We start from the raw sequence: 13162 nt of genomic DNA, 5'->3' as shown, positions 1-13162 counted from the left end.
TAATGCTTTTTATTATCTAATCTGGTCTTCTGTATTGGACCTTGTGAGGCTGACCTCTACAAATGCTAGTTTGATTAAGACCCTGTTCAAATAGTTTTTCTGAACGGTGGAAATATTAGCAGTTCTGAGATTAGTTTTGTTTTTAAATTTTTCTAACTCTGGCTTGGTTAGGATAATAGATTTCTTGGCTACAGGTCCTTGCCCTATGTAACTTGTCAGTCGAACATTGCCTTTTCGTTTGTTTGCTCTTCATCATCCATTTTACAATTCACCTCTCTTTGAGACCCGTGTAATAAATACACTGATCTCTGCACTGTCCTCGTTCTACTTTTCTTCAATTTTTCAGCACCCAACTACTGTTTCTTTATTTCTTTTTATATAGTAAAATGTGTTTAATTTGTTATGCATATTTTAATCTAATTGACTGACTGTTGCTTGCTCAAGTTATTCATAACTTTGTCTTCAGTTTCTTCTGGAGAACAATAGGATGCCCATTAGGGCACTTATAGGACTCCTTTTGTGGCCACGCATGAAGGTTAATATATTAGACATGAGTATCGGTGTGAGTTTGCAGCTAGCAATTTCTCCAAAATCCATTTTTTTTATCATTGGAAATGTAATAAATGTGATATTGGAAAATGATACATTTTGAAATGGCTAGTGTGGGGAGGAGAATGAGCCTGAGAACAACCCAAATGTGGTTCAAGCATAGCTATAAAATAACTCAACATTATAATCTATGCAAAAGAGCCTATCCTATATTTTTTAGAAAAACAATTCTGTTTTTTTTTTTTTTTTAATATTTTTATTGATAAATTTTTTCCCCACATTTTATTTCCCCCCCCCTCCCCCATTACATGGACAAGGCACAATAAGTTTCATAAGGCAGCCACATACTCAACTACATATTCAAAAGAAAAATGGAAAGTGAAATATTACAATATACATACTACATACAGATCCTATCATAATATATACGGATACAAATAATATATGTTAACATTCCATAGTACATACATTCCTCAAAAACCTTATTCAGTTCCAGCCTTCCATTGAATCAAAGGACCCCAGATTTGTATACCCAGCTTTTTACCCTTTCTCCCTTTCCTAGAGTAAATAGCTGTTTCCAATTTTTGTATTGACAAAGTTTTTCCTAGCCATTGATGATACGTAGGAGGATTTGGATCTAACCAAGTTGAGGCCACAAGCAGTCTAAAAATCGACATTGCTACAAACAGAAAATATTTACAATTAATTTGTCCGTTGGGGGATATTCCCAACAAAATAGTTGCTGAGTCCAACTCTATTGTTGTGTCTAAGGCATTCCGGAAAAAATTCCCGATATCTTGTTTTATATTATCTAAGTGTGGACAAGTAGAGAAAATATGTAACAAATTGGCCTCCATACTGCCACATCTAAAACACGAGATGCCCGACACAGCCCCCCATTGAGCAATTTTCCATGGCGTATAATACAGGTGATACAGACTCTTGTAGTGCTGGGCCTGAAGAGACGCTGAGCATAGTAATTTACATCCCATCTCAAGTGATTCAGAGAAAATATCTCTTTCTCTAGCTATATCTAAATCTGAGGACCATTTAATTATCCATTTGTCAAGATCATCCTTTTTTAACTTTGTCATTTCTAAATAAAATCTTTTTATAGTACAGTCATTACCTTTTTGTATGAGATCCATCATTATACTCCTCCCAAAGCCTAGAGCTCCCCCTTTTTTATTTAATATACAACTCCTTATTTGAAGGTATTTAAAGAAATGATTTGTGTTTAACATATACTTGTTTTTCAAATCTATAAATTGTAAGATGCCATTATCATCCCACATATCACCAATCATTCTTATACCTTGACTCTCCCATTCCTCATATATCATTCCTGAGAACACAGCCCTAGGTAATGAGGGATTATTTTTGAGTCTAGTATATACACTATATTTCCCTATTCCAACTTTTTTGGAAAATCCTTTCCATATGCTGTAGGCCGCCATAATTATCTTGAAACGTGTTCTTTTAAAGTAACTTCCATCAGTAAATCTTAAAAAAATATTTTCAGCATTTGTACCCAGAGCTAAACCATATATAGCCAGCGAGCCTGTCTTATCCCATCCATCCATCTCAGCCCCCCCAATTAATCCAGCCATTCCTTGTATTGCTGCAGCCCAATAATATACCTTTAGATCCGGCAGTGACCACCCCCCTCTCTCCCTGGGAAGGGACATATACCTCAATGCCCTCCGGGTTTTACCTCTAGCCCAAATAAAACGATTTACCATACTTTCGCAAATTTTAAACCACTTATTTTCAATTAGAAGAGGGATTGCCCTAAAAAGATACAACAGTTTGGGTAAGATCAGCATTTTAATAATATTAACTCGCCCAACTAATGATAAATGTAAGTTCTCATAACGATCCAAATCTTTTCTTGCCTTTTCGATTACTGGGGCAATATTATTATCCACCAAACTATCTAAATTAGACATAATATTAATTCCGAGGTATTTCCCTGCCGGCACTACTCTTCTATCTTCACAAGGTGTAAAAGAGTTTTTAATAATCTGGGTTTTAGACGCGTTCAATGAGTACCCTGAGACTTGTCCAAATCTTAAGGCCTCGGCCTCTACAAATGTAGTTGCTTCCGTTGGGCAAGGTGTTATCACCGCAACGTCGTCAGCATAGGCTAATATCTTGCATGGCCCAAGAACTGTATTGACTGGGGTGATCTCTGATGCTAATTCTATCTTCCGTATTAAGGGATCCATATAGATGGCAAATAGCAAGGGAGAGAAAGGACATCCCTGGCGAGTTCCTCTCTTGATTTTAAATTGACCAGTTATACCCCCGTTTATCCTTAATGCTGCACCTGAATCCATAAATTGCTTTCAAATAGCCTCCTCTAATCCCAACTCTAGCTAGGGTCTGCCACAAATACTGCCAGGAGACCCGATCAAATGCTTTTTCCGCATCCAAAAGCATAACTGCCATCGGGTCTCCTGCTACTTCCGCCACATCAAATAAAGTTATAACTTTTCTAATATGGTGAGTTGTCCCTCTACCAGGAATAAACCCATGTTGGTTATCACTAACCAGGTTACTTATAATTCTTGCAAATCTTGCAGCCAGTGCCTTTGAATAAATTTTGGTGTCATTATTCATCAATGTTATTGGGCGGTACGACCCTGGTTCATTCGGGGGCTTTTCTTTTTTTAAAATTAATACTATATCTGCCCCGCTCCAGGATTTGGGAATGGATACCCCACTTTGTGCAGCTTGAAACATTTGAGTTAAATTATTACCTAAACATCCCCAGAAAGTTTTATAAAACTCGATCGGTAGCTGATCAGGTCCAGCAGCCTTCCCCGAGGGTAGAGCAGTCATTGCTTCTTTAATCTCAGTTTCATCCAATACGGTCTCTAATTCCTCTGCATCTTCAGGGGATATAGTTTTTACCTCAATGTTCTGGAGATATTCATTTATTCTATCGATACTACTGGGATCTTTCTCATCATATAAAGATTGGTAAAACTTCCTAAAGACCTCCCGAATTTCTTCTGGATCTGAATGTAGTTGTCCCTTTTCATCCTTTATTTCCTTAATCGTCCCTGCCACCGCTATCTGTCTGGTTCGTATAGCAAGGACTCGCCCTATTTTCTCACTGAACTCGTAACATCTCTCCCTTCTGATTGTATATTGCTTTGCGGCTCTATTAGCAAGTTCTTCCTCTGCCTCACTTTTCACCTTCAGTAATTCTATTACGAATTGTTCAGTCGGCTCTCCCCTTACTACACAGTTATTAAGTTGTTCTTCTGCCTCCAGTACTTTTCCCTCTTTCTCCTTATATCGCAGTCTTTCTGTTTTCCTCTTGAAGGCGCTATAACTGCACGTTTCACCGCGTGCTCCTGCCTTAAAGGCATCCCATACTATGCCAACTGCAGCAGTTCCTCTATTATATTCAAAGAATTCAGTAATCCATTTAGACATATGTTTTATATAGTCATCATCTAAAAGCAATCCCCTTTCGAATGTCCACTCCCTTCTTATTGTTGTTCCCCCACTCTGCTTTATCGTTAGGATTAGGGGATTATGGTCACTAAGTATCCGAGGAAGTCTATCAATTTCCACTATACTAATTAAATCATTGGAAACCAGGAAGTAATCCAGCCTAACGCATATCTGATGCGGTGCTGAATAATATGTATAACCGAGTTGTTTCGATCTGATTGACCCCCAGACATCTCGCAATGTATTATTTTCTAAAAGATCAGTAAGGGCCTTGTAGACCTTTTTTTTCCTCCCCTTATACTGTCTCATTGAGCCTGATCCTAGACCCTCCGCTCCGTCAATATTTAAGTCTCCACCTATAATAACTCGAGGGGCCCAGTCTGCCAACTCAGAATCCAAAAATTGCAGAATTTCTGGATCGTCCTGTGTAGAACCATATGCTGCAACTAATGTTGTCCACACCCCCCCTAATAGTACCTCAGCCATCGCCCATCTCCCCCAATTATCTCTTAACTTTCTCCTTGTTACTACATTTTTATCCCTTGATAGAATCGCTACCCCTCTCTGTTTAACTCCTTGTTTAGAAGCAACTATTAATTGAAACCCCAGCTGATTAAGATATATCTCATGGGTACTCATTACATGTGTCTCCTGAAGAAACACAAAATCTACGTTCATTTGCCGTAGCCGTATTCCTATCTTCTGCCTTTTCGTTACATCATTTAGGCCGCATACATTCCATGTCACTAATCTAATAGACATTTTTCATTTTTCATTTTTTTTTTTTTCCCCAGCCAGTTCTCTTCAGACCCTATCTGCTTGCTTTTATTTAATGTTCTAGAAACGATATACAATACTAGGCCTAGCACACTGCATAAATAGACTTCCCTGTTAATTTCAATATTGTCTTCCACATCTTCAGTGTCACTACCCATATCATACAGTTGATACAAATTACTTTTGTCAAATCCTCTTAAGTGTCTTGTACCTTTGTGCCCTGTCCATTTCCCTGCCCATCCCCAACCCCACCCCAGACTGCCCACCCTCAGAGTCCCACCCCCCCTACAGGCAAATAGGTCCAGCGGACCTATGTCTGGCCGACTTTTGCCTCCTGGATGTCAAACCCGTAAACCCCCCTAACTTTCCCTTCATCTTACTGTGCTCAGTGTATGTCCAACAAATACCACCCCTATTCGTGCTTAACCTCTACCCCAATTCTTCTTATATTAATACCAATCTTTACTTATTGAAGCAGAAAAAGCTACAACTCAAGAAAACCATCCGATAAAGAGGAGTAAAACATCAAATAAGTTTTTCATAGACCTTGAGCAAACAGTTTCCTCTATTATTTTAAATAAGTCCTCATATGTAGCTTTCGTCCCCAAAAATTACTTTACACAGTCTCTATTTTCCATATTATATTTATCTTCGTTTCTTTTGGGGAATATCCCTAAGAGCTACTGCATGATCATTATTCTCAACATTCTCCTTGTGCCTTGTTTTCCGTTGGTCTTGCAGAAAGTTAAGATATTCTTGTGCAAGTATCTCAGAGTAGAAAATTTTAAAGTTCCCATTTACTCCAATCTTCAAACGAGCGGGATACAGAAGGTAAGCCTCACAACCTATGTTTTGAAATGGGGTAATGAGCTGCCTCATCCTCCACCTTCTTTCCACAGTGGTGTGGCAAAAGTCAGGACGTGCAAAGAACTCTACGCCGTTGTATTTGCATTTAGCTTGGGGCTTTGCTTTGTTAATTATCTCTTCTCGCAGAAGAAAATTCCCCACGTATAGAAGTATTGCGCGAGGCTTACTCTGCGCTGCTTTCTGGATCAGAGGAAAACGATGCGCCCTTTGTATTTCATGGTCAAGATCCCATGTAGACAACTCTGGGAGGGCACCCTTTAATAAGTCAACAACATACCCCCGAACATCACTTCCTTCTTTCCCTTCCTGTATTCCAATCAGGCGAACATTGTTGCGTCTTTGTCTGTTCTCAAATTCCTCGAGTTTCCATAGCATGTCGGCCGTAGTCTTATCTTGTTCTTTTCTGTCATCCTTCACTTTGACCATATCATCTTCTAATTTCCCGGTTCTAGTCTCTACTTCAGAGACTCTCTCAGCCATCTCCTCATACAACCTGCTAACCTTACGCAAGGAGGATTGTATTTTCCTATTCGCCTGTTTAGCCCTGCGCTTTACTTTTTGGCTCTCAATGCGAGCCTCACTCTGCATTTGTTTTAATGTTGTAAATAAGACTTCAAAATTAGACATACCACCATCCGCTCCACGGTCCGCAGAGTCCAGAGTTTCACCATTTACAAACTCATCTGCCGGTATTCCAGAACTCTCTGCCTTCTTATCCAAATTTAGTTTTTTTACTACTGTTTTCATATTGCCTCTGTGTTCCTTTGACAATCTCTGTTGTCTAGATTTCCCTTTTCGTTTGCTTGACTTCCTTTTTTTGCTCTTAGTTTTATTTTTTTCCACAGATCTGATACTGCCCTCAGGATTTGTCTTTGATCTAGAAGAGACGTCTTTTTGCAATATTTTCTGAACTGAATCCTTATATTCTTTATCAATAGGCTCTATCTCACTACTGATAGGAGTTGAGGAGTTTTCAGAATCAGTCCCTGATACAGTCTCATTACTTCCCGTGTCAGTATTCACTGTTTCATCATCTGAACTCTCCGTCTCTGACTCCGTGTCTGTCGTTGATCCCAGACTTCCATTCATACTTTCCTCATCATCCGCCTCGTCATTACCAGTGAAAAAAACCTCATCACTGGGAGAGGCAGGAAGTGCATCAGGTAATTTGCGTGTGCTTGCATCCGTCTTATTAATTGAATCCAAGTTAATATCTTTATCAACCCTTAGCTCTGTTTCAATTAAGTTAGTTACAGCCTCAGAATTACTTTTTTCCACAACAGTATCCTCCACCAGGCTTTGTTCTGCGCCTGGCCCTTTAACTCCAGATACCACTGGTGCCAAATGAATTGTGGCTTTCTCCTTTAAGAGCTTGGGTCCGCCCACTTCCACAGCAGTAGAAAAGTCTCCGCCTTCTGCTGCCTCTGTAACTTCAGTTAGAGGCTGTACCTCGAGCATGCAGGTACCATCCCCATCTGCTCCTACCTGTTCAAACGGTTCCCTCTCCACAGCAGGCTGCAACATCCTGCACAGGCTCACCAACGTGGGGACTCTCACTCCCTGTGGCAGATTCGACTGCAAAGTTGTTTGGTCAGTCGTTACTGGTGTTGCTGCGGGCAAAAAAGTCTCAACTATGGTCATCTGGCGGAGTGCAGTTTCCTTTCCAAGTACCTCCCCAGCGGTGAGTTTTGCTTCCTCTCTTCCCCTTACAATAGCTGACACTGGGACAGTCACATTCTTTTTTTTCCCTCCTTCCTCTTTTTCACGTATTTTCTTTAATTTATTTTCCTTTGCCGCTTCTCGCCTTTGCTGCGCTTTAGATCGTGCTTTCCCTCTTAAATTAAGCGCTGGGGCCCCGAGGTTATCCATATCCTCCTCCACCTCAGAGTCACGGCTCCAATCGTCTCGGCCACGATTCTTCCTTGAGTAAAGTGCAGGTTTTGTAGCCATAGATTTTGAAGCAACTTTCCAATAGCGACTTCCAGGTAGGGGCGAATGGGAAATCAAAGCTGAACAGTGTTTGTGCAGATATTTCTGCAGAGCCCACTTTTTCTCTTGTGGAAAGTCACATATCAGAAAAAGCAAGCCAGTGAGTTCTCTCAGCATCGCTTTTTATCAGTATCGAGTGCTCTTTTCTCCCAGTAAGAAAGGCAAATTTTCCACAGCAGATTAGATTAAATCGACTTAGCTTGGTAGTAGATCAGTGAATCTGCAAATCTATAAGTCTGCAATCTAAGCATATGAGCACGTAGTACACCTCATCTTCCCAGTCAGGAGGGTTACAGGGTGCGACCATCCACTACGGCGTCTCGGCGGCCATCTTGCCTCCTCCTTTGAGTACCTAGAAAAACAATTCTGACTGAAATCCAGAACATAAATATTGCGATTTTTAAATGTCACACCAGTTATGATCATTAATCACTTCTGTAGTTCTACGAAAGGGCTTAATCTAAAGGATTACAAGTCCTCTCTTCTCTGACTGGAAAGCATTTAAGAAATGCCTGACATGTCCTTGTACACCAAATGTTTCAGATCTTGTCTAATAGACGAGTATCCAGAAGCATAATAACATCAGTTAAAAAAACCTAATGGTCAGATCACCACTCCAGAAAATATTCTGTTTCTATCTAACTTTCACGTCACCATCTCCTTCACTTGAAAGCGCAGAAATAGCGTAATGAAAGCTCTACATCTTCTGGGGGAATGGTGCAAAAATGTGGTGTGCTCGTTGAACTTCTATTATTGTGCCTTGTGGCAAGGATAACATTTTAGGCGATATTTATTTGTAGAAATTGCATAGAGTTCTCCTTCTCACAACCCTCAGGAAATCCAAGAAAATGAATATTACTAAGCCTTGAATAATTTCCGTCTTCAGAATTACGAAAGTTTGCTCAAGCTAGGCTCTCTGATATCCATTTTAAACATCTCAATTCTATTTCTGAGACGAAACTAATTACTAAAATGAATCCCTCAAGATTAATATGAATGTAAGTAATCCGAAATAGTCAGAGAACCACTTCCTGCATATTTAGTCTACTTAGGTTTTGAATTTTTCACTTGTAGCCTTCTGTCCTGTAATTATACCTTCACTTTTGTCATTGTTAAAAGAGAATATATAACTCTTTAAATATCTTTTCAGTGAAAGAAATAAAATAATAAATGACGAAAACACATATGGGTCTAGTTTCACATTTCTTTGATGCATTTAATTCTTCCATATCGAAATTACATGAAACAAACATAAAAGGCTGCTTCTTAGTGTGAAATGAAAAACATGCTCATGCAGTGCATTAGGTAGATATTGTGATTCAATGGGCATAGATAAAAACAAAAATGATTTCACAGTTACTATATCAGAATGGTTTGAAAAAATGCCTGTCTTAAACGAATTCATAGGTCCTGACTGTACATGTATAGAAAGTTATATTTCTTCCTCTGTCCACGGGCTTTAGATCTACTACAGGCTGAAAATGTAAATCGTCGTCGTTTCAACCCGTGTTAGACGTGGTTAATACAAAACATCAGTGCTAGTTTTCAGCAGTGGAGTCCTACAGAAATCAAGATTGTGTTGCTTAGTAATCTCATGGGTCTCGAAAGGTCCATCAAGGCGCTGATTTTAAGATAGTCCTTCATAGCGAGTAACTTCCCACCGCCCCCCATTTACGAATCCGGCCCAAGAGTCTTGGAGCCAGTCAATGACAACAGTGATGATATGATCAGAAGTTTGTTTTTGCCAGAGCCAAACCAATTGTTCTTGTAATACTGATCTATACCCTGGTTATGAGGGACACAGGGCTACCCCATCGCAGATTAATGCTTTCCTGTAATTGTAGAACTCGTGTAGAATCAAATAAGCACCTCCAATAACCCAATAAAAACATATTTCTTCTTTAAATTAATTCGAGGGACATTGGCTGCAAAACTGTAACTGTATTTAAATTGTGCAAGCTGGCTAACTTTTAAAAAGCTATTGAAAAATGTGGCACATCTATGGAGCGCAGTGCTTAATTTGAGCCATTGGTTGCCAGTGGGAGCCACTGGCCCTCATTTTTGGGGAGCAGCGGTTATTTTTTGGTATCAGATAACGACCAAGAAAGAGCAAGAGAAGAAAAAACAATGGATGCGGATAGATGGAGGAAGAGAGAGACTGAAAACCTGTCACAAAGGGAGACAGCAGGAACTTGCAAGAGTGAAATAAAGGGCAAGGGAGGGCCTTGTTGTGATTTAAAGAAGCGTGAGGGGGATTCAAGACTATGCAGACATTTAACTTTTTTCCTCAAATTAAGCACTGACCTAACAGCAGTTCCATAGCTTGTTGCTGCCAAATATCTTAAATAATAAGAGATGTGTTCAACATTTTTGGTTTGTCGAAAAACAGCCTAAACCTAAATTCACTGCTAGGACAATTCCACCATAAAAGTGAAAGTTTGTGGCCTTTGAGAAATGGCTGATGCAAACCTGCCTCAGCGTGGCCCCTTCAGTAGAAGGGTGAATCGCCCTCTTACTGAGAGATTTTGCTTTTATAACACTCTGTTCCAGGCTGATGCATTTATCATCTTCTGAAGACAACCAAAATCTAAGTGAGTGAGTGCTACATGTGTGCGTGGTGTGAGGTACTGTACTGAGCAATACAGAAACAAGTTGCTTGTTTCCATTTTGATTAGTGCAGGCTTGCATCCCTACCCTCTTACCAATTCCAGGCCTGATTGTTTCAGACAAGTTTAATCCTTCAGATTTCTGAAGTAAACTTGATATTCTATGTCCATTGTCTGGTGTAGGTTTTAAAAAAAATGTTTTAACATCTCCAAGTCTACTCCTGTAGTTGACATACGGCATGTAACCTTTCTAATTGCTTTGGAGGACATTAGTGGCGATTTCTTTACTTGATTTTATTCATCCAGTGCTTTAAAAAAATGTCCGCCCTGGTTGTACTGTTTGCTTTATCATGTGTTGCTGCAACCCCACTAGAGGTTAACGTTTCCGATTGTAAAATCGCAATGGATCACATTGGTCTCAATGAATGTAAGTGAAAGATTAAGGAAAACTAGTTTTGTGCATCTGTTCTACTAATGAGCAGCGAAGTGTCTGAATGCGCAGAAACCATACACTCTAAGGGTGGGCATGCCTTTTAATGTTACCAATCACCTCACCTGTTAGCAAAAATCATTGCTGAATGCGTATGGGCACATCTGCTTGTTATAGGTCGGTGTGATCGTTTTGTGTGTACTGCTCCGAGAAGCTGAACTCTAGGCTCCTGCTGCACACTGGAAATAAATAAGATAAGGTGCTTTGTGGAAGCTTAATAAACCGCGGTTTTCACCTTGGCGGGCTTCTGTATCGTTTGTGGCCTCAGGCTGTGCTTGATAAAGTAACTTCGCAAAAAGTGCATGTTTTGTCCAGTGGCTTTTTGATGAGCAGTTCTAATAATCATATTTTCCTTAGATGAAGGTGCAGTTCCTTCTGATGGGAAGATAATGTTTCGGAAACCGGTCAAACGTTCTACTGAGGAGCAGTCTTCGGGGTTATCTTCTTTCTCAAACAAGAAGAAAAAGCAAGATGAAAAGAAAGCTAAAAGGGACTTGGTAGCTGCTAACAGCACACAGAAGCAAGTGCGAAATAGCAGCCTGCTCTCCTTTGGCGATGAAGAGGAGGAGAATTAGATCTTGTACATAATGTGTTGATTTCCTTCTTTATTACTGCATGTGTTTCTCTCTAGGAGATGTTTGTGTGACAGAGCTCATAACAGTACAGATGATAAAGAATGTATTTCTTTGTCTTTTTAGAAAGTTTGTGGGTAGTTGACTAGAAATAAATAGCACATTTATTGTGAAATTGGAGAATATAAGGGTTGTAAATTAAGCAACAAAGTACAGGGTCACCAATTGAGCATTGTAGACCGATACGACATGGCAGTCTTACGTACACTTAAAACGTTGTGTATTGCCAAATGAGGCTGCACACTTCCTGGTAGATTCACACATTTTCAAGTGCAGATTCTCTTAGCGGTACCAGTGTTTCTAGTAAAGTGATTCATTCAAAATGAACGCCTTATTTTATTGGTCGTTTAGAAAAATAATTACTTTTTTATAGTTTCTCAGCCTGTCTCTTCAAAAACAAATTTGCTTTTTAAATATTCATTAGCATTGAAAGGTTTAGCACAGATTGGTTTTGCTTTTGTATCTTCGTCGAAATGCATACATGTTTTTTAAAAGGCAGTTATGAGCCAACCTTCTCAAGAAATGTTAATTTTTATACCCATAATAAATTATCAAAATGCTCCTATTGGGCTGGCGTTTTTTGTTGTTTTAAAAAATAAAAATTTATGGCAGGTAACAGGCTACAGCGGCCTTTTGGTAGCTCTCCAGCTCATAATGTCACATATGTTAGCCTCAAAGGTTCTTGAAGGCATTTAGTGACATCTGATCATTTCACTGTTTTTGTACAGATCTGCGCCAGTCTATTTTTGTCCACTGATTCAGATCTCAATGCGAATATTTTGACTAGACACTTTCTTTCTGGTATGCTTCAAATCATGGTGTTCCTCATTGGTATTAGTACACTCCAGAGAGCATATAATATATTAGCCTTTAACAAGATCCATGGTTAGAAGGAACCTCACACTTGCTGTTTATCCAGTTCTGCTGACTTGCAGCCTGACCTGGTTTGGCCATGAGATTGCGAGTATTTGAATTTTTTATTGTATGATTACAAGACTCTGACTACAGGATAAGTGTTTTTACCTTTTTCTTTGACAAAACCCTTGAAGACTGAGCTAACTTTTTTAAGGGTCATTTCCATGCTTGACTAGTAGGAAATCTTTACCGTTGTCCACTTTTCCCACAGTGTTCCCTCTTTTTGCAGGGTAATTGCTATTTGTTCATCTGCTTCAACCTGACAGTTGATTTGGATCTAGATCCCTCATATCATCCCACCATGAAAGAATCAAATGCAGGTTTCACTTGATAAACTACTATGTGTGGGATGGGGTCTCGAGAAGATTGCAATACTCACAGTGCAAACAGGCTAGCTTTATTAGGGCTTTCTACTGATGCCTTGTCCTAACATTGCTTTAGATTTCAAGGCAAGTCAATTCAAAGGCAAAGAATATAATTCAAGTATGTCCCTGGCTTCTCACCAGACAAACATTTATCTTTACAGTAGTTACTATGAATGTTTACATTTGAGAAGCTGGTTAAACTTTCCCATGATTGGTCTAAGGCTAGTGGGTTGGATTGTTAATAGGGTGGATATTTGATAGTTGTTAAAAAAATGTAAAACATAGGTATCCTGGTTGCTGCTAAAATGTACCAAATCATTTGCCTATATTTTTACGTTTTATACAAGCATTACTATAGCAGCAACCAAGTTAATTGGAGATCATCCATCTGGAGGGATCGCAACTCTACATAGTTTTTGTGTGAATACTCTGTTTACTCAGATATTAGTTGGGAGTCAGTTGGTAGTTGTACCCTATAGTTGAGGACTTTACTTTGCTTCATTT

The 13162-nt window shown here is 39.4% G+C and overlaps 1 protein-coding gene across 1 annotated transcript in view; it reads left to right on the top strand.

Annotated features, from left to right (window-relative positions):
• Positions 1 to 11939, top strand: part of KIAA1143 (KIAA1143 ortholog) — a 56601-nt gene extending 44662 nt beyond the window's left edge. The window contains exon 3 of the mRNA XM_085631573.1: positions 11104 to 11939. Coding sequence (XP_085487699.1) covers positions 11104 to 11321 — 218 coding nt within the window. The 3' untranslated portion in view covers positions 11322 to 11939. The remainder of the gene's footprint in view (positions 1 to 11103) is intronic.
• Positions 11940 to 13162: the final 1223 nt, after the last annotated feature.

This window comes from Triturus cristatus, chromosome 10, assembly GCF_964204655.1.
Source record: "Triturus cristatus chromosome 10, aTriCri1.1, whole genome shotgun sequence".
Classification (NCBI taxonomy): domain Eukaryota; kingdom Metazoa; phylum Chordata; class Amphibia; order Caudata; family Salamandridae; genus Triturus; species Triturus cristatus.
This window is presented reverse-complemented; position numbering and strand designations above follow the sequence as displayed.